At 48.0% G+C, this 22,481-nt stretch overlaps 1 protein-coding gene across 4 annotated transcripts in view; it reads left to right on the top strand.

Moving 5' to 3' along the window:
• The window catches only part of syt9b (synaptotagmin IXb), a 145,199-nt gene that overhangs the window by 38,049 nt on the left and 84,669 nt on the right, over nt 1–22,481 (top strand). For all 4 annotated transcript variants that reach the window (XR_011933063.1, XM_072466223.1, XM_072466222.1 and 1 more), the window contains exons 2-3: nt 910–1,261; nt 4,674–5,217. Coding sequence is in view for 3 of the 4 variants with exons in the window: in XM_072466223.1 (XP_072322324.1) it covers nt 910–1,261; nt 4,674–5,217 (896 nt within the window). In the remaining variant the exon portion in view is untranslated. The remainder of the gene's footprint in view (nt 1–909; nt 1,262–4,673; nt 5,218–22,481) is intronic.

Below are 22,481 nucleotides of genomic sequence, written 5' to 3'. Positions count from 1 at the left end.
CCCTTCATCTAAGTCATTGATGTAATTTGTAAAAATTTAGGCTCCAGCACAGACCACTGTGGATTTCCACTTGTTACATACTGCCAATCAGAAAATGACTCATGTATGCATACTCTCTGTTTCTCAAAGCCAGCCGATCTTCTATACAAGCTAATGGGCACGATTTAACCAGAATAAAATAGAGTACTGTTTTGGACACTTTGGCACTGCCAACCTGGTAGTGCCAGAAAGGCATCCTGGTAGTGCCAGAGTATCACTGCCAGGGTGCCTGGGTGGCAGTGGCAAGGTGCCCAGGTGGCAAAGAGAGTGCCAGGGTACCACTCTGCCCAGAGCCTGACCACCTGGGGGTCACTGATGGCCTGGGGGACACCCCCCTCCCAGGTGCTGTCATGCCTGGTACATGTTTATGTGGACTACTGCTTAAGCGGTGCCATGGTGAGGTCTCCCAGGCACGGGCGTTCAATCCTAGGCCTTGTGAGAATCTGTTGCCAACATATTTAAATGAACCCAACTGCGCACTTAAATATGCAAATCTGGATCCCGCCCAGTGAGATCCTGATCGCGACGCCTCGTGGGACGTCCCGAGCATTGCAAATCTCGTGAAAGGTCTCTCGTGAGATTTAATAGCCTCGTCGCGTTCTGAGTCGGACACAACGAGGCTGTTTGATTAGGCCCAATATGTTACCCCCTACATAATGAGCTTAATTTTCCGCATTATCCTTTGATGTGGATCATTATCAAATTGCTGTTGCAGTCCTCTTCACAGCAGCTTCTGACACAAGAGCAATTAGAGGAGGGCAATGAATGCTGGCCAGGCCAGTGATGTTAACATCTCGTAAATAAATAAAAATCTGTCCAGGTTCCAATGAAAAGATGGTTCTAATCATGAGGTGCTCCTTGTTTCCTCAGATATTTCTATTAGTCTATTGTCGCTGGTGGTTACTGCCTGTGGCCTGGCACTTTTTGGAGTCTCCCTGTTCGTTTCCTGGAAGTTGTGCTGGATCCCGTGGCGGGAACGCAGTGAATCATCCAACAACAAGGAGAGCCAACAGGACCAGCAGCACTACACGGATAACGAGACTGATGGGCATAATTATAGTGAGGACTATATGACTGAACCTGCCTCCTACCCAGAGTCAGTGATGAAGATCAGCCACACTTCCCCAGATATTCCTGTGGATGTCCAATCCAGGAACAAGGAGAACTGCGCTCATAATGTGCGGATGCATCGGCAAGTCACGGAACCCACGTCATCTTCCAGGTCAGTGTTTTGTGTGGTCTCCGAGAGATATGTGTAAATTATGACTCGCATTCTGTCTGGATTCCGCGATTGTTGAAGCCCATTTATTTGTAATTCAGAAACCATGGTTTCAGTTAGTTCTGCTAACGCCTTCAGCATTCCCCTGGAGTCTCCGCATACCGCTGCAAGAACAATCTTGGAGGGCTTTCTATAGCAGGCAATATAACACTGAATTTTTGAAATATTTTCTTTGATTACTTTTAGTTATAAAAATATTGGACATGGGAGTGGGTAGAAAATAGGCTCTGGTTCAATCAAGAACCATTGGATTGATCAATTAAGGGCTTGTTCCCTTTTTGATTGGTTCCATGAGGATGGTCATATCGAGCAGTCAATGCTGAGAGGATTGGGGTCCGGCAGGTGGGGCGCAGTTGGAAGCAAGAAATGATGTAATGTAACCAACAGGGAAATGGTTCCAATCCGAAGGTAGGGTTTAAGGACATTGAGTTAGCAAAACAGCTTTAAGTTCAATTGCTGGAGCATTTCAATCCCAGTCTAATGTTTGTGAGTTCAGGCAACAGAGGAACTTGGCAATCACATTTTTCTATTGACCGAGTCTTGATAATTCCCTGGCACAGGTTTATACCTTATGTTCCATGGGCGGTGTCATCAGTCCTGGCTGAGGTGAGAAAACCGGCATGTAGCTCTGCAGCTGCACTGCCTTGTTTCCTCGCCAGATTTTAGTACACTCTGTGCAAAACAATCGAGGTGTGGTTTATGCTGTCACTCTTGTGGGGTGGGGACTAATAGAGCTGGCAACGCCAGCTCCACAAAGATCGGGCACCATGCTTAAAGGCTGCATCGATCCGTGATTAATTTAAATCCACCCCCCCCCCTCCCTCCCATGGACATAGGACCCTCCCCCCCCCCCCAAGCATCAAAGCAACCTCTTCCCCCACCCAGGAGGCACTGGGGCAACAATCCCCACATAAGCATCGCCCCCCCCCCCCCCCAAGCATCAGGGCAGCCCCAACCACACATAAGGGGATTCCGCCAACCCCCAATAGGGCTTTCCAGGGACTGCCCTTGGCACTGCCAGGTTGGAAACAGTGCCAAGGCACTATCCGGGCATGTCCCTCTCCCCCAGTGGGCTATACTTACCTTTGCGCCCCGGTGCGTTGCCTCAACTGCTTCAAGTTTTAAAAGTCTGTTGTAAACCTCCCCAATGTGTCGTCACTTAGGCGAGGTACGACTATTCAGTGAGAGGAGAACATATTGCGGGGAAGCCCTATAGTGATATTTAACTTTATTTAAATTCATTGTAGTGGGCAGGAAACATCACAGGCGAGGGGCATGGTAAATCAGGAAACATCTTGCCAGCGAGATAGATGTTTCTCGACTTAGGGCCCATGTCCCCATTTTTGCTGATGGTTAATGCATGCTCAAAATTGCCTTCCCCACCCCCCCCCCCCCCACACACCCATCCCTCCATGCGTAGAGGAGACTAAATGGTGATGCATTGGTAGTTAATAATAATAATCTTTGTTATTGTCACAAGTAGGCTTACATTAACACTGCAATGAAGTTCTTGTGAAAATCCTCCCTATCTCAGACTATCTCCTAACTCTTACAAAGTCCTGTTCACCCATCACACCTGTGAATATGGATCTATATTGGCACTCTGTTTAGCAATGTCTTCATTTTAAAATTCTCATCATTTTTCTCCCTTTCACTCTAAACTCCTCCTACTCCATAAACCTTTGAGATATCTGCACTCCTCTTGTTTTTACCTGAGCTTTCCCTATTTGCTTTGTTCCACCATTATCTTCCTGACCCCTTTTTGAGATCCCCTTCAAAACGTACCTTTTACATCCGCCTTAACATCTTCATACCTGGCTCCGAATCAAAATTTGTCTGATGTTCACTCATATGAAATGCCTGTGGGTGTTTGGCAATGTTAAACGTGCCACATAAAGGCAAGTTTTTGTTATTCAATGACAGTTACACAGTAGGATCTTCTCAAGAGTAATTGGGACTGAGCAATAAGTAAAGGGTGGCGTGGTTAGCACTGCTGCCTCACAGCACCAGGGACCCGGGTTCACATCTAGCCTTGGGTCACTGTGTGGAGTGTGCACGTTGTCCCGTGTCTGCTTGAGTTTCCTCCGGGTGCTCCGGTTTTCTCCCATGAGTCCCGAAAGACATGCTTGTTAGGTCAATTGGGCATTCTGAATTCTCCCTCTGTGTACCTGAACAGGTGCCGGAGTGTGGCGACTAGGAGATTTTCACAGCAACTTCATTGCAATTTTAATGTAAGCCTACTTGTGACAATAATAAAGATGGATGGATTTGTTACAGTTAAAAGTATTTTTCTGCGAACAGCTAAACAGATAATTTAGTACATGAAAAGAAAAGAAAATGAAAATACATAATAGGGCAACACAAGGTACACAATGTAAATACATAGACAGCGGCATCGGGTGAAGCATACCGGAGTGTAGCCTTAATCAGGTCAGTCCATAAGAGGAGTCTGGTAACAGCATTATTATTTCTCCGGATGCTCCGGTTTCCTCCCACAATCCAAAGATATGCAGGTTAGGTAGATTGGTCATGTTAAATTGCCCCTTATTGTCAAGGGATGTGTGGGTTAAGTGGGGTTACGGGATTGCAGGGAAAGGGCGAGAGCCTGGTTAGGGTGCTCTTTCAGAGGGTCGGCGGGACTCAATGGGCTGAATGGCCTCATTCTACACTATAGGGATTCTATAATAAATGCTAGCTTCACCAGAGATGCTTACATTCTGCGAATAAATGAAAAACAGGTTTTAACACGGAGCATTGGTTGGTTGGCAGAAACACGGAAAGACAATCGGGAGAAACCAGTGAAATGAAGGAAGTTATAATGATCAGATGAAATTGTGTGTAGAAAAGAGATAAGAAACCTCAGTGCTGTCCTGAGGAGTAGTGCAGTTTTCTCGGATGTGCTGCTCTTTGGGAGAGAAGTTCATCCCAAAGCCACTTCTTCCTGTCTTGGAGAACGTGAAGGATTACAAGACAACATTCTAATAAAAACAGAGTTCTCCTATCATCCTGGGTGGCAGTCTTGTCCCCAATCAACATGGTTGACTCTTGACTGGCCTCTGAAGTGGTAAAGCTCTTTCAAAGAGCTGGCACAGGCACAGTGGACCGAATGGTCATCCATGCTGTAAGATTCCATCCAACAGACTCAATGAAACAAACATTTCTGGTCGGGAATGGAAATAATGCAAAAACAAAAATGATTTAATGGTCATAAGAGCAAAAGATTTATTCAATATTTTGTTAGATTGCTGTGAGGTTGATGGGCTGAATGACCTCCTTCTGTGCCGTTATGACTCTATGACTATGACATTACATGTTACACATCCTTTTACTAAATAATAATGACCTTTGGTTGCAGGCACAATTCCATTAGAAGACAGTTAAATCTTTCCAACCCGGACTTTGACATCCAACAGTACCAGAGGCAAGAAAAGCCAATGGACATTGGGCGGATTAAACCTGAATTGTACAAACAGAGGTCAGTGGACACTGATGATGGACGGAGGAACAACCGTACATGTGGCAAACTTAACTTTGTGCTGAAGTACGATTGCGACTTGGAGCAGCTGATTGTCAAAATCCACAAGGCTGTCAACCTGCCGGCCAAGGACTTTTCAGGAACATCTGACCCTTACGTGAAGATATACTTGCTGCCGGACCGTAAAACCAAACACCAGACTAAAGTCCACCGCAAAACTCTCAACCCTGTCTTCGACGAAGCTTTCCTCTTTTCTGTGCCCTACAATGAGCTGGCCAATCGGAAGCTTCACTTCAGCATCTACGACTTTGACAGGTTTTCCCGCCACGACGTGATTGGCCAAGTGGCCGTTGACAATTTCCTCGACTTGTCTGAATTTCCCCGCGAGACAATGCTCTGGAAGGATATTCAACATGTCACTTCGGTAAGTGTATCCTGCCTCCTGAGTTTGCTGCTGAAACACAATTACCAAATACACAAGTTATGCTTTTTTTATCACAAGGGTTTTGTATTAATTCATTCAGGGGGTGTGGATGTCAATGGCAAGACCAATATTTACTGTCCATCGCTAATCCCAAATGCGCTGAATTTCCGTCTATATACGAAGGCGCTTTGCAGTGAGCAAATGACCATTGGAGGAAATCTGATTTTCCTCCACACTCTCGACACTGCGCCATTTTCCTCTGGACTTTTTATAGGTTGGGAATGCCTTGCCTGCAAAACACACACCTGCCCTCACTTATGTCACATTCCTGATTCTAAATGGAGCATAAAAATTGGATTTCCTCTCATGCCATTTCCATTTAATAGTGTGGACTTTCAGGAGCCCATTAATAGTGTGGGCTTTCAGAAACCCATTAAAAGCATGCAACGGTTGAAATTTTGTGGAGAAAATTAAAAGCCTTCTAATGAGTCAGTGACATTCTGAAAGGCAGGTGTGAAATGTTCCCACACCTTCAAACGCCACAAATATGTATGTATTGTGATGCAGATGTGCTTTATACAGTGATTCTTTTTAGGAATCTGTCTTTTAAAGGTAAGAGACCCTCATTACAGTACCATTCCAATGGAGTAGACACCTTAATACAATGAAAAATGTTGTAAAATGGTCTGTCCGCTTGTACTGCCGTATTTTGAACTATGTTCTGGCTGATTTTTTAAAAAACTTCTGACAGTTGAATAAAATCTAAGCACCGGCTTCTTGGATTTGGATTTTGTTTATTGTCACGTGTACCGAGGTACAGGGAAAAGTATTTTTCTGTGAGCAGCTCAACAAATCACTAAGTACATGAAAAGAAATTACGTAATAGGGCAACACAAGGTACACAATGTAACTACATAACACCGGCATCAGGTGAAGCATACAGGGGTGTAGTGTTAATGAAGTCAGTCCATAAGAGGGTCGCTTAGGAGTCTGGTAACAGAGGGTAAGAAGCTGTTTTTGAGTTTGTTCGTGTGTGTTCTCAGCCTTTTGTATTTCCTACCCGATGGAAGAAGTTGGAAGAGTGAGTAGGCCGGGTGGGAGGGGTCTTTGATTATGCTGCCCGCTTTCTCCAGGCAGCGGGAGATGTAGAGATGTGTCTCCACTTCGGCCCCGTTGATGCTGACAGGGGTGTGTAACAGTACTTTGCTTCCTGAAGTCAATGACAAGCTCTTTAGTTTTGCTGGCACTGAGGCATAGATTGTTGTCGCTGCACCACTCCACTCGGTTCTCTATCTCCCTCCTGTATTCTGACTCGTCGTTATTCGGGATACGGCCAACTATGGTCGTATCGTCAGCAACCCTGGAGATGGAGTTTGCACTGTCCGTTAATTGATGGGCACTCGGCTTTGAAATTGGAATGAACAGCTCTCTTTCCATCTCAGTGAGTAACTCTTATTGTTTGTACAGCTGTGGTCATTATGAATACTTGGCTGAGCTTTATATGTTAATAGGTTTCAAGCACAGTTGATGTTTAATTCATGTGGGAATAGATGCAGTTTTAAGAGGCTGCAATAACAGATTGTGCCTTTGATGAGGTTTCTGGTTTGTTGACACAAGCTAATAGGATTAAAAGTATGATGAGGAAAACATTTTTTCTCAGAATCAATTATAGTGTGTTTGATGGAGGTTGTTATTTGATGGTGAAAGCATTATCCCCCCCTAAAGAATGTAAGGTATTTTCTATTGATACTGTATGAAATCTGAGGACTGTACATAGTGGTTACTGGGTGAGTGACTATGGAGGATACAGAAGTTCATTGACTGTGCATGGAGTGATGGGGGTGGTGTGTGAGGTTTAGGGGGCCTTTAACCAATTAGAAGCTATGTTGCTCTTGCCAAGAACCGAGGCAAACCTTCTTGCCAGCCCGCCTGCGCACCAACACTCCTATTGCACATGTACATAATTCACAAACTACGCTGTAAACCCAAACACAGCGGGGAGAAACCAAGATCCTGGGAAAAGTTCCATATCAGTCAGGAATGCAGTCTGTGAGCTGCAAAATGGTCTGGCTTGCAAACCTGCTCCTAAGAGAAAAAATCCAGCCACTTAACTGAGTGATGTGCTGGACCATTTCAAGGGGCATCCAAGAGGCAAACGCATTGCTGTGGTTTTCAAATCACATGTAAGTCAGGCAAGGAAAGGTTGGCAGATTTCCTTCCCTGAAGGTGATTATTGAACCAGATGGTTTTTTTTAATGACAATCCTGTAGTTTCAGGATCACCATCACTGACATTAGCTTTTTATTCCAGGTTCTTAATTAATATAATTTAAATTCCTCCAGGGCCAGGGGTGAGATTTGAACTTGAGGGGAGAGTTTTTCCTGGCGCTGACCCTGTTTAAAACTGTAAGGTTTTGATCGAGTGGATATGGAGCGAATGTTTCCTCTCGCAAGGAGGAGCAAAATTAGATACCATTCATATAAGATAGTCATCTAGAAATCTAATAGGGAACTCAGAAGAAACAGGGGAACAGAATTTTATCGGTGGTGCATCATTCACAATAGCCGAACTGGATGTGAGCAGCATTTCCTCACTCTTGCTTTTCACTGTTTCCCATGTGATTGCAATTAAAATGTAAAGTGCTGATGGCGTGCACAGCAGACAAGTGAAATTTAGTGACGTGGGGTGGGGAGTTTGACAGTGGTGAAATCCGCCGTCAGCTGACAATGCTACAGCTATGTGGTGGATTTACAAAGCAGTCTGGGTCTAACAGGAAGGCTCTGCAACATGGCAAGAACTTTCCTGCCCAACTTCATTGCCATTAACGTAAGACTTCTTGAGAGCACAAATGTGTCACGAGTATTGTTTCAAATTTAAATTTCCCTTTCAACTTTGTAATGTTTCATTGCTTTGACTTTATTCATGTGTGCATCATTATTATTTATTGAGCCTAGCTTAGTCAAAGAGCTAAATGTATTGTCATGCCTCAAAGTTGACATGCATTGATGGTTGGAGGGGAGTTAGGGACATTTCCTTTATTGTGGAAGGGACATTTCCTTTATTGTGGAAGAAACAATGTGTGCTTTTTGTTCACTCCTTATTGAATGTTCCTGTTGATGTCTGATGTCGTTTTCGCCACTCTGCGGGACATGACTGAACTTGAAGGTTCAGCTGGCTCCCTCTCTTTGTATTGCAAAGGACATTGTCTAAGATCACTCTCAGTGAGGATAATTGAAGCCCTGTAAAGACCCTGCCAGCTAACAACTTGAGAAGGTCTCACATTTGGACAGTACGGACCCTGTGCTTTAGACCCCTCATTTTCTTACCTTGACTGACTGTCCCCAACAACACCCCTCCCACCTTCACACCCAGGGTTGAAGGATCTTCCCTTTATGGGCACACCGTCTTGTCCTCCCTTGGACCTCTGTTCCACTTCATACACCCGAACCCCAACCTTTTAACCCCTCCACCCCTTCCACCCTCCCACCCCACCACTACTGACTCACCTTACCAGTCTAGAGCCTCTACTCTCCTGCTTCCCTCCCTTGTGTCACAGAGTTCAACAACGAAAACCTAAGGCATAGCTGCACAAAGCTGACTGGTGCACATCACCTTTAAAATGAACATGAATCGGGTGCCATGAGATTCTCGTGTGCCACTGACTTTATCTTGAAGGTAGGGCTTAAAAAAAATATTTTATGCCAATGAGTATTCATGCAAATGTATTACACGAGGGAACCCACCACAGGACGGCATGAGAGTCGACACACCGTAAACATGCTGCTGACTTAATCTCTGCAACTCAACACACCACAGGAGCTCAACGGTTTGCAACCCTCCTACTTTGACAACACCAAATGCCAAGTTTCTCACTCTGTCTGGCTCCATAAAGTTTCCCCTCCCCCTTCTTCACCCAAAAAGTAGTGAGAATGTGAACTCATCACCACTCAACTATAATACATATATATTTAAGAAGAAGATAGATAAACACATGAGGGAGAAGGAAATAGCGTTACAATGGTAAATTTAGATGAGAAAAGATAGACGGGGGCTCAAATGGAGCGTAAACACCTGGAGGGAGTGATTGTGCGAATGGCCTGTTTCGATGCCACATATCCATTATAATCCTTTCTACTCTGTTGTTGTGAATATATAGTTTATCGTTCATGTGTTTTCGACTTTAATATTTATTTTTGGAAATTAAAGTTTAACTGTAGAAAATTGGATGAATGCAATTAAAGCAAGCTTGGAACCTAGGCCCATGTTGCCTTAAGAGTTAACAGCTAGAAAGAGAAAATAACTGAAATGCTGGGCTTTAGAGATTGCCAGAATATCTCAAGAAATGGTAGTTGAAAAGGTGACCCATGATTGGTTAATCAAGTCGGAAGAAAAGAGCAGTTAGGCTCACTTAACTAAATAACTGGAGAGATGGGGCAGAAATTCTCCATTTTTGAGACTAAGGGTGGGATTCTCTGCTTGCCGACACCGAAATCGCATCCAGCGATCGGGCGGAGAATCCCTTTCGAAATTTGGGGGCGCCGCCTGTTTCAGATGCTCTGCCCCATCCAAAACAGCGTTTTGGACGTCACCTAAAGGCCCTCCCCTGATACTCCACCCCCGATGGGCCAACTTCCTGACGCCGTGAATCACTTGTGCTCTCAGTTTTCGTCAACCTCGCGTGGCGGCAGCAGACTGTGTCCAGCGCCGCCACAGTTCGGGGGGGGAGCCATTCCGCTGGCCGGGGGGGGGAAGGGGTCTTTGGCGGGGGCTGCTGGGCCAGGTGGCAAGGGAGATTACAAAGGGACACTATCTGGCAGGCCGGGACCGCGCGCGGCCAGCGCCATGTTGTAAGACTAGACACTTCCTCCAGACATAGCCTTTTTGGCTCCCGTTGACTTCTCAGCTTCTTGCCGCCCACCAAACACGCCATGGGCAGGACGGGAGAATTCTGCCCATGATGCTTGCACTCCTTGCAGTGTTGGCAATCTGGCAAGGTGGTTTTGTTTTGGGAGATAGAGCTCAACTAATTCAAAAGCATTTCAACGATTGTAAAACCTATTTACTTCAGCCAATCAAACAAAGGATTGTAAATGAGGAATAATTAACCAAAGGTCATTTTGGGGACATAATAATCTTTATTATTGTCACAAATACATAGGTACACAGAACATATAGTGCAGAAGGAGGCCATTTGGCCCATCGAGTCTGCACCGACCCACTTCAGCGCTCACTTCCACCCTATCCCAATAGCCCAATAACCCCTGGTAACATTTTTGGTCACTAAGGGCAATTTATCATGGCCAATCCACCTAACCTGCACGTCTTTGGACTGTGGGAGGAAACTGGAGCACCCGGAGGAAACACATGCGGACACGGGGAGAATTTGTAGACTCCGGACAGACAGTGACCCAGCGGGGAAACGAACCTCTGACCCTGGCGCTGTGAAGCCACAGTGCTATCCACTTCCCATACCAGCCTCCCCGAACAGGCGCCGGAATGTGGCGACTCAGGGCTTTTCACAGTAACTTCATTTGAAGCCTACTTGTGACAATAAGCGATTTTCATTTCATTTCACTTGCGCTACCGTGCTGCCCCCGCAAGTAAGCTTACATTAACACTGCAATGAAGTTACTGTGACAAGCCTACACTGAGGGAGAATTCAAAATGTCCAATTCATCTAACCAGCACTTCTTTCGAGACTTGTGGGAGGAAACCGGAGCACCCGGAGGAAACCCACAGGGAGAACGTACAGACTCCGCACAGACAGTGACCCAAGCGAGAATCGAACCGGGGACCCTGGCGCTGTGAAGCAACAGTGCTAACCACTGTGCTACCATGCCACCCAGGCGCATACTCGGTAACTATGGAAATATATTGAGTTTAGGAAAGTTCTCTGGTTTCAATTTATCTTGGTATCTTTGCTGAGAGAGTTGCTTGCAGTTCGGACATCGTGGTTTGCAGCTCTTTGGAGAAGGTAGCTAAGGTAGATGACAGTTAGATAGACCTGCACCGAAAGTGGATTAAACAAAGCTAATTGAGTGTGTGGAATGTGGATGAGGCTTAATCGCAGTTGAATCTTGTGCGGGAACAGAAGCTTAAAGATTGCCTAAATTGAAGCTAATGGGAGAACCTAATATGAGCCTTAAGAGTGTTTTATTGCAAAAGAAAATAATCAGCTGACTTAATTTAGAAGTGTTGAAAAGTAACCAAAACAAGGGATTTAGAAATCCACAATCGAGAGTCGGTAAACAAAAGTTTTACCTCAAAAGATATTTGGAACTGAGGAGAATTCTTCAGCGAATTTATTATCAAGGAAAAAATAGCGAGGCGTTTGTAAGGAAATTGTCCCATCGGGCAGACACAGCATGGGTTCATAAAGGGCAGGTCATGCCTAACTAATTTAGTGGAATTTTCTGAGGACATTACCAGTGCGGTAGATAACGGGGAACCAATGGATGTGGTATATCTGGATTTCCAGAAAGCCTTTGACAAGGTGACACACGAAAGGTTGCTGCATAAGAGAAAGATGCATGGCATTAAGGGGAAAGTAGTAGCATGGATAGAGGATTGGTTAATTAATAGAAAGCAAAGAGTGGAGATTAATGGGTGTTTCTCTGGCTGGCAATCAGTAGCTAGTGATGTCCCTCAGGGATCAGGGGCGAGATTCTCCGACCCCCTGCCGGGTCGGAGAATCACCGGGGGCTGGCGTGAATCCCGCCCCCGCCGGTTGCCGAAATCTCCGGCACCGGATATTCGGCGGGGGCGGGAATCACGCTGCGCTGGTTGGCGAGCCCCCCCCCCCCCCCCCCCGCCGGATGGGCCGAAGTCCCGCTGCTGGAATGCCTGTCCCGCCGGCGAGAATCAAACCACCTCTCTTACCGGCGGGACAAGGCGGCGGGGCGGGCTCCAGGGTCCTGGGGGGGCGCAGGGTGATCTGGCCCCTGGGGGTGCCCCCACGGTGGCCTGGCCCGTGATCAGGGCCCTCCGATCCGCGGGCGGGCCTGTGCCGTGGGGGCACTCTTTTCCTTCCGACTTCACCACGGTCTCCACCATGGCGGAGGCGGAAGAGACCCCCTCCACTGCGCATGCGCGGGGATGCCGTCAGCGGCCACTGACGCTCCCGCGCATGCGCCGCCCGGCAAAGTCAGTTTCGCGCCAGCTGGCGGGGCACCAAATGCCTTTCCCGCCAGCTGGCGGGGCGGAAATCAGTCCGGCGCGGGCCTAGCCCCTCAAGGTTAGGGCTCGGCCGCTCAAGATGCGGAGGATTCCACACCTTTGGGGCGGCGCGATGCCGGACTGATTCGCGCCTTTTTTGGCTATGGTCAGCGGACATCGCGCCGATACCGGAGAATTCCGCCCCAGTTTTGGGCCCACAATTGTTCACAATTTACATAGATGATTTGGAGTTGGGGACCAAGGGCAATGTGTCCAAGTTTGCAGATGACACTAAGATGAGTGGTAAAGCAAAAAGTGCAGAGGATACTGGAAGTCTGCAGAGGGATTTGGATAGGTTAAGTGAATGGGCTAGGATCTGGCAGATGGAATACAATGTTGACAAATGTGAGGTTATCCATTTTGGTAGGAATAACAGCAAAGGGGATTATTATTTAAATGATAAAATATTAAAACATGCTGCTGAGCAGAGAGACATGGGTGTGCTAGTGCATGAGTCGCATAAAGTTGGTTTACAGGTGCAACAGGTGATTAAGAAGGCAAATGGAATTTTGTCCTTCATTGCTAGAGGGATGGAATTCAAGATTAGGGCGGTTATGCTGCAATTGTATAAGGTGTTAGTGAGGCCACACCCGGAGTATTGTGTTCAGTTTTGGTCTCCTTACCTGAGAAAGGACATACTGGCGCTGGAGGGTGTGCAGAGGAGATTCACTAGTTTAATCCCAGAGCTGAAGGAGTTGGATTACAAGGATAGGTTGAGTACACTGGGATTGTGCTCGTTGGAATTTAGAAGGATGACGGGGGATCTTGCAGAAACATATAAAATTATGAAGGGAATAGATAGGATAGATGTGGGCAGGTTGTTTCCACTGGCGGGTTAAAGCAGAAATAGGGGGCATAGCCTCAAAATAAGGGGAAATAGGTTTAGGAGGAACAGCTTCACCCAAAGGGTTGTGAATCTATGGCATGCATTGCCCAGTGAAGCAGTAGAGGCTCCTTCATTAAATGTTTTTAAGATAAAGATAGATAGTTTTTTGAAGAATAAAGGGATCAAGGATTATGGTGTTCTGGCCGGAAAGTGGAGCTGAGTCCACAAAAGATCAGCCATGATCTCATTGAATGGCGGAGCAGGCTCGAGGGGCCAGATGGCCTACTCCTGCTCCTAGTTCTTATGTTCTTATGAATTGTGACATACTTAAGGGTTGGCCCTCCAGGAGTAACTTTGATTGATATGTCTCATAAGAGAATTCTTGGAGGAATAATAAGTAAAACTGAGTGCATAACATATGTGGATATTAATCATATTAAATTAATTGTGGTTATTTTATTTACTTCATTTATCGACATCAAAGTTTGTATTTTGTTTTGAAAAGTGAAATTTTGCTTGTGCGGTTCTATTGGTTAAAACGAGGTGATCGGAATTCTCTAAATGTTAACGGTCCCAGACATGACACTGGGCTCGATTCAACTAAATGGGAACAAAGTCCCATAGAGGGCACGTTTAGCGTTGTGTTTCCCGGCGCTCACAGCGGCGAGCAACACATGGCTATACAACGCAACTCGCCTTGCATAGGGGGCCTCAGCGGGGTAATGCACGGCCAAGGCCACAAATAATAATTTTAATAATGACCTTTTATTGTCACAAGTATAAACTTACTGTGAAAAGCCCCTAGTCGCCACATTCCAGCGGCCTGTCCGGCGCCCCGTGTTGTAAACTGGGGAGCTCCGCTCGCCGGGACTCGCCAGTGCAGGGAGAGATCGGGATGCCATTTTTAAATGGCATCCCGATCTCCCAAGCACCCAAAGCAATCCTCGAATCCGCCCTAGCCAAGGGCATTATGGGAGAATCCCTGCCCCCCCCAACACCTGCACAAGGCACCCTGGCCCGATCACGTGCGTGCAAACAATGCAAGTGTGGCACCTTGGCAGTGCCCACCTGGCACCTTGGCACCGCCAGTGTGCCAGACTGGCACTTCCAGGGTGCCCAGATGACACCAGCACTGCTAGGGTACCACCCTGCCCAAAGGCTGGGGGCCTCCAGTCCTCTGTGAGATCCTTACGAGTGCTGTTCCGCCTGGTCCCTGTTTGTGGGGACCAGTGTTGAATGGCGCTCGCCTGAGCACTCCGAGGCGCAGTGGAAGAATTCCAAAGCCTGAGATACCTCGGAATCTGCCCATTAAAGTGAGCTTAACTGTCTCACTCTAATATGCAGATTTGCCAAAAAGCAATCCAGCTCACAATGGGCAGGATTTACATCGCAACGTCTTGGGAAATCGCATAGGATCTCGTGAGGCATTGCGAGCTAGGTCAATCCCAGGCGCAGGATCTCCCGACTTTTGTCGGCCACACTGCCCGTGGCGAGCTACTTTTCAGGTGGTCCGTGGCCATTGGATCTCGTCCTCTGCCTCCTGATTTTGAACACCTCAGTCAAGTCTCCTCTCAACCTTCGCACAAAGGCGCCGAACATATCGGCAGATGACCCAGAGCCAGTGTCACGAAGACGAAGCATGCCCAGGAAACTGTTTGGTCACTACTGCCATCTTCTGCAGGGTTTGGTGCCATGGGGACGTGGAGGGCATTCACTGCCAGTGCCACTGAAAGTGACAACAGCACTCAATTTTTACACCAGTGATTCATTCCTGGGCTCCACAGATAACCTCTGGTGGATTTTGTAAGCCTCCTCACACAAGTGCATCCAGGAGGTGACAGATGCAATCTTCACACGGGCACACAACCTTGTCCAGTTCGACCATGATCAGACAAGACCGGATGCAAGAGCGATGGGTTTTTCACAAAGCTCTGGTTTTCCACAGGTGCAGGCTGCCATTGACTGCACTCATATGGCACTGAGATCTCTGGGGCATCAAGCAGTGAACTATGAGAACTGCAAGGACTTTCACGGGCTGAATACCCAGCTGCTCCGCGATCACATCAAACGCATCCTCCAGGTGTGCGCTTAATTCCCCCGAACAGGCCGGAATATGGTGACTAGGGGTTTTTCACAGTAACTTCATTGAAGCCTACTCGTGACAATAAGCGATTTTCATTTCATTTTTCATTTCAATTCCCAGGGGCTGCGCATGACTCCTAATTATGAGCTGCTCTCAGATCATGTTCAGGGTTGACAGAACTGCAGGGTTGGCTTCCCGGGGACAAGGGCTACCCACTGAGGAGGTGGATGATGGCGCCAATGCGGAGGTCACACAGTGAAACTGAGACAAGGCACAATGAGGCTCAAATGGCAACTCGCACTTTCGTGGAGCAAACCATTGGGAAACTGATGAGGAGGTTCCAGTGCCGAGATTGTTCCGGTGGAGCCCTGCGATATAATCCACAGCGAGTCACATGTTGTGGTCACCTGCTGTGGCCTGTACAACCTGATGCTGCAGTGGGGGGAGGAACTGCCTGAGGCGGAGATATGGAGAGACAGATTTCCTCCGATGAGGGTGAAGAGGACGAGGCTGAGGAAACCCTTGAGGGAGAGGATGTCGGCCACTAAGCAATGGTAATGTCCAGATGAGGGAGGTGCTTATTGCCGCTCTGTACAGAGAGAGTGCTGAGGACACCCAGTGAGGACCTCCCATTGTCTTCACATAGCTTCTATGAGCATTGTTCTCCCATCTGACTAATGGCAGATGAGGCTCCTGTAATAGAGACGCAGCAGTTGTCGATGGTCCGCACATTCAAGGAGGATGATGACGACTTGCAGTGGGGACAGTGCATGGATCCTCACAGAGATTCTGTGAATGTCTAACTCTTCTCTAGCTAGTGACAACTCGCTTGCTCTCAATGACCATGATCAGACCATAGCGATGCAATCAGGAATGTTTCACCTCTCCTGATCTAACGTCATCCTTCATGAGGCACATGGGAACAGGAGCCAGTCTCACCTCAAAAGGCGCAGAGAGCTCACATTAACAATGACTGGAATGAGTGACGCTAGCCCTGTACATCGTGGGAGACATCCTTACTCCCTACGAGATACAAGCATGTCTGATGCACAAAGCACATGGAGGAAGTCCTCGATTGAACGTTGATGTGCTTAACATCCATGCCCATGCTGTGCAACTAGAGCTTCTTAACCTTTCTAACTCTGCAGCTACATCTTGGTGCACCCGCAGATCCACAGTGGAGGTGGAAGCAGCCTGCTGAATGCCATGCCTGTTGTCTGTGATGACTTTGATGGAGGACCGAGACCTGGAGGGCCCCAACCTGTTTACAGAGTCCTGCTGTGTGGCAGTGCCACCTTCCTCGACCTGTGGAGCTCGAGCTGAAATGGCCACAGAAAGAGGGGATTTGGAGTCATCTGAATGGATGGTCCCAGGTTGTGCACCAGCTGATCCTCCTCAAAGTGGGTGCCAGAGGACCCCTGGCTTCCTCCTTGGGATAGAGAGCAGCTTGAGTGGGGTCAAGAAGCCCCACTGTCCTCTAGCGTTGGCACTCACGGATCCCAGCAAGCACCTGCACCATGGAATGCACGTCCTGTGGCAATGCAGGACAACTGTCTTGCACCAAGGTCTCCACAGCAGCTGCCTCCTTAGTTGTGTTGGAATGTCAACACAATTACATATGACGGACGGACTCCTCCACACAGCCTTTCAATCCGACAAGTGTACCAGACATGCCTTCCTGATTTTCCTGAGTCTGCCTTCGGAGCTTCAGCAACTGAGGCTTGACTGAGTCCACAGTCTCGTCATCTGACTGGGACTGAGTAAATTCCGGTCCTCCAGCAATGCTCCGAGTGCCGATACATCTCCACCAGCTATGGATGTGAAAGTGTGATGTGCTCACCAGATTGTGATCCCGAGGCTGCTCTAAAAGTAAAACTAGGTCATACCGAGGTATGTGTCACTATGTTGGTGGACGGTGTGGGTAAGCGCTGCGATAGGTCTTAAGTGTCGGGGTCTGTGAATTTGTCTTCTGCATTGTTCTTGGGGCTGGAGTTGAGAACCTCATGGTGGACTCTCTGGGCTGTTTCCAGGTGTGCCTGCCTGAGAAACAGGATTCATGACTCACAGCACTATTGTCTGACCAATGTTGCAGTGCTGAATCCTCACTTGGCTTATCACTACCAACCTCACCATCAGCAAAGGATTGGCCAGCGTCCTCCCTAGCCATCTGAATAGCCCTGTACTCAAAGTCCATGAGGACCTTCAGCTCTGGAATCCCTCTGCCTGTCTGTGATCTCGCCCTCTTGTTGATGTCAACTTTTCTTGAATGAAGATAGGTGGAGAGAGTGTAAGCTGGACAGGCACCAGGGAAGATGATAAGGATGCTTGTGGATGGTGAGTAGGACCAGGGGGTGGATGATGAGGACACAACTAGCAGGGGAGATGAAGATGTGTGTGGGAGAATGAGTGGTAATGTCCCTTGAGCTGGCAGTGAGATCCCTGTGGATGTGTGATGGGTCTGTGTGAATTGAAACTGATGTGAAGAGTGACCAATCCTGGCAGAATGGAGGAGATCATTTATCCTCTTCTTTCACTGGATGGTTGTCCTCTTCTGCAGGGCATCATCGCTGACCACTACTGCCACCACCTCCCATACTTTGTTGGTCACCTTGCTGGCTGGTTTTCTTCCGCTTTGTGGGTAGAGGACATCACGCCAGGCCTCTACTGCATTGACAGTCTCTCCAGGGAGGAGTCCAAAATCTTGGGGATGGATCTCTTGGCAGCCATCACTTCCCAGCGACCTACAAAATGTGGCTCATGTGCACTGGGGCGCCTTTAAATGTGGCACCCCGAAGATTCCTGCACTGAGGTGATGGTGGCGAGGATGAATCAGAGGCTGCCCCACCAGCGATACGATGTGGGACCCGTGGATGAAAATTTCTGACACTAAGTGCCACACTATATGGCGGGAAAAGCCGCCATTGCCATCGGTGGGCTCAACACCACTTTCCCGCCCTTCAGCAGCCTTTGCTGACTTCCAGGAAAATCTCGCCCTATTACTAGGGGTTGGAGTCTCTTTAAAGAGGTTTTGCTTTTGGATTGAAGGTGTGCTAGGTTGAACATTTTCTTGTATGTTCTGGTAGATTATCTGCATACCTGGGGGTAATTTGCTGGGGGTCAGGTGCAGTATTACTACAGTTAGGAAAATGAAAAATAACACAACCTTGTTTGAAGCCCAGTTTTCACTGAAATAGAATTTGTTGTGGTTTTGTTGGTGAAGACCATGGCTAGCACCTCATTGTGGAGGATCCAGAAGGTGGTGACAAATTTCTGAGGGTGGCCAAATTGTCAAGAGACAAGTGGCAGAATGGATTGACAGTTGGCTTCAAGACAGAAAGCAGGCACTGGAAGCAAAGAGTAGTAAATTGGAGACACAGAAGATGGGAAGTGGTGTCCCACAAGGATCACTGCTGTTTGCAATCTACATTAACTATTTGGGTTTTTAACTTCAAGGCATATTTCTAAATTTGTGGATGACACTAAATTGTGGAGTGTGCAATATGAGTCCATCTGAGGAGGATTTCAATATTAATAAACCTGTAAAATGGGCAAATATTTGGCAAATAAAGTTCAACAGTGACAAATGTGAGGCAATATGTTTTGATAGGAAAAATAAGGAGGTCACTTATTACTTGGAAGTTGTGAGTTTAGATGGGTCTCAGGGTACACATACACCAATCACCACAGGTTTGCAAGGCCATAAAAAACACAAACCAAGGGCTAGATTTTATTTGCAGAGTGATAGAATTGAAAAGTAGAGAAATTAAGGTAAACCTGCATTGAATCTTGATGAAGCTACATTTAGAGTACTCCAGGCAGTTCCCGTTGCTATATTATCAAAAGGATAATATCGGAAGGAGATTCACAAGGATGATAGAGTAATGCATGGGTATTTTTTCTTATTCGTTCATGGGACGTGGGCATCGCTGGCTGGGCCAGTATTTGTTGCCCATCCCTAAGTGCCTTTGAGGGAGCAGTTAAGTGTCAACCACGTTGCTGTGGATCTGGAGTCACATGTAGGCCAGACCAGGTAAGGATGGCAGATTTCCTCCAACAGTAGTGAACCAGTAAATCCATCACCACTAGCCTCTATTCACTTTTATCTTTTATGCGTGTCTAACATCCGCTTAAATGTAGCTAGACTACTTGCTTTAACCATTCCCTTTGGTCGTGAGTTCCATATTCTCACCACTCTCTGGCTAAATTTCTTCTGAATTCCCAGTTGGATTATTCGGTGACTATCTTATACTGATGATCGGCTGATGATCTCTAGTTTTGCTCTTCCCTCAAGAGGAGTCTGTCTGTACCCGCTCTGGGACCCCATTCTGCGGCCCACGGGGCTAGAATGGCGCTGTCGCCCCAGCTGCTGATCCCGGCGCCGCGGGGTCCGCTCACGCGCAGTTGAGCCGGCGCCAACTAACGCATGCACAGTGGCCTTCTTCCCCGCGGCGGCCAAATGGCGCAGGGCTACAGGAGCCAGCGTGGAGGAAAGGAGGCCGGGGAGCAGAGAGGCCGGCCTGCCAATCGGTGGGCCCCGATCGCGTGCCAGGACACTACGGAGACCCCCCGCCGGGGTCAGACCACCCCTCCTCCCCACAGGCCGCACCCGGACCCTTCAATGCCGAGGTCCCACTGGCTCAGAGCAGGTTAGAACGGCGCAGGCGGGACTCGGCTTTTTGTTGATGGCCGCTTGGCCCATCCGGCCTGGACAATTGGCGCGCCGGCCCGTGCCGGAGAGTCAGCGCATATCCACGCCGAATTCCCAATGGATGAGACCATGAGAGACCCACGCCATCGGGAACTCGGCTGGTCAGGGGCAGATCATCGGGGGGGGGGGCCTCAGGCAATGGTCTGAGGCTGTCGCAAAGTGGCGTGGCGTACTCGGAGAGTACACCGCTTTGGAGGGGGCGGAGCATCGCGAAAGCAGTGTCGCCCCCAATTACGTCGGGAATTTGGATTGTAAGGACATTCGCCGAATGCGATTTTGGCGTTGGCGACCGGAGAATCCAGACCATCATTTTTAAAATATGGAGACCAAAACTGCACACGGTACTCCAGGGGCTGGATTCTTCGCAGCCTGCGATTTCGGTGCGGAGAATCCAATTTCACGGCGAAGTCGGGCCCGGCGCCGGTCCGGCCATTCTCCTGGACCCGAGAATCGGCGTGGTCACAGAGAATGCCGCATGGCTAGGGGCCCATTGACAGAAGCCAGCCCAGCGATCCTCCGCTCCTGACCGGCCGAGTTCCCGACGGTGTGGAACTAATCTGGTATTGCTGGTCGGGATGCTGGCGTGTCGGCTGCAGACTCAGTCCGTGGCCGCCCTGGTGGGGGGCGGGGGGATCGGACACCGGGGAGACACCTGATAGGCGGCTGGGGTTAATATCCGTGTGGTAAGATCCTCGGGCATGTGGCCGATCCGGGGGGGGTCTAAGTTTTCAATCTGCCTCTGTGGTCCGAGTCTGTCATGGAGCTCAGCGCGGCCGCTGGAGGCCACCGTCTTGCGCATGCACGAATTCCAAACCGGAAGTGCGGGGGCCCGTATCTGCTGCTAAATCTGCATGAATTACTCTGGATCCCTGCTAGACCCTTGCAGGGCATTGAATTAGCTGATCTTTTTTGCAGGAATCTCCAGAGTAAAACTCCAGCGTTTTTACGCCGGCATGGGGACATAGTCCCATTTTGGGAAAATCCAGTCCCAAATCTCCCAGTGCTTATTGGAGGCAATGCAGAGGTTCTGCACACCTCACAGCAGCCCACCAGCAGCACTGTTCAAAGAGGGAGGAATGGCGAAGTGGGTATAAATAAAAGCGACTGCTGGAAAATCTGAAATAAAAACAGAAAGTGGTGGAAAACCGCAGCAGGTCTGGCAGCATCTGTGGAGAGAGAAACAGATTTAATGTTTTGAGTCCGTCTGACTCTTCTTCAGAGACTCATCATCTTCAGCTCTGAAGAAGAGCCATCCGGACTCAAAACGTTGGGAGGGATTTTTCCACCCTTCCCGCTGGCAGAATCTTCAAGTCCAGCCAAAGCCGAGCCCCGCTGCGGGTTCCTTGGCAGTGGGGATAGGCAAGTCAGGCTAAATGCCATAGACGTGGCGGGACTGGAAGATTCTGCCAGTGGCAAATAGCAAGCTGCCTCCGCTGCGGGACAATCCACCACGGGGGTAGGGGGGGGGGGGCGGGGGAGGGGGGTACTATTTCTCTCTCCACGAATACTGTCAGGCCTGCTGAGTGTTTCCCGCATTTTCTGTTTTTAATTCACACCCAGTCTTTGAAATAAAGGCACTCAGAAGTACAGACACATTTAAGTAAATTGTCACCCAGTCCAATTGAATAGGTGAATAAAGGATTATTTGTGAAGAGGTTTTATTTTTTGCAATTACTACATCTTCCTGTTTGCCTTCAATTTTTAAAAAATATTCTTGTCTCTTCACTGCCCTCTGAAATGGCCTATCAAAACATTACTCTCCAATGGCTCAAGAGGAAGACCACCCTGCCAACCTTCCTCAAGAAATTGGCAGGGCAACAGGAGGATAACTGCCAACCACAGCAGCAGCAGCCTCAACCCGGGAATGGGTTAAAGAAAAGTGCATAATCTACCTAATGTGCCCACACTGATGTCTGAGACTCACCAATCAGGCACTCATGCTACCTTCTTCCAGAGAAGTGTTAACCTGTTTAAAAATAAACAGCACTTAAAAATAGCACCTTCAGCTTCCGCCTGTTAACTTCATGTCAGATGTTCAGACCTTGCAGTTGTCAGCATTGAAACATGTGAAATTGACACGAAGATCCCACCAGTACAGTCCTGACCCATTTTGCAGACTCTTACATATATCACCTGGTTATTTGTAGCTCAATTGCTGGCTTTCACCCACTGTCTGTGAGAAGATTCTGCAGTGTTTGCGAGGTTGCTATTGCAGAAGATCGCTTTGTTTAAAAGAATACAAAGGCTTTCAATTAATGGGCCACTGTGGAAATGATACATTTCCTGTAAACAGCCCAAGTATTGCGATTTCATACAGTGAGTGTATAAATTCTGAAAAATCATCAGCCATTTAGCTTATCTACTTGTGACGAAGAGCAGTTTCCATCCTGAGATTCTGTAGCTAAAATGAGTGCCATTTTATGAGTGGTTAG

This window comes from Scyliorhinus torazame, chromosome 10 (assembly GCF_047496885.1).
Source record: "Scyliorhinus torazame isolate Kashiwa2021f chromosome 10, sScyTor2.1, whole genome shotgun sequence".
NCBI classification, from domain to species: Eukaryota; Metazoa; Chordata; class Chondrichthyes; order Carcharhiniformes; family Scyliorhinidae; genus Scyliorhinus; species Scyliorhinus torazame.
The sequence above is the reverse complement of the archived record's forward strand: the minus strand, read 5'-3'. Positions and strand labels throughout refer to the sequence as shown.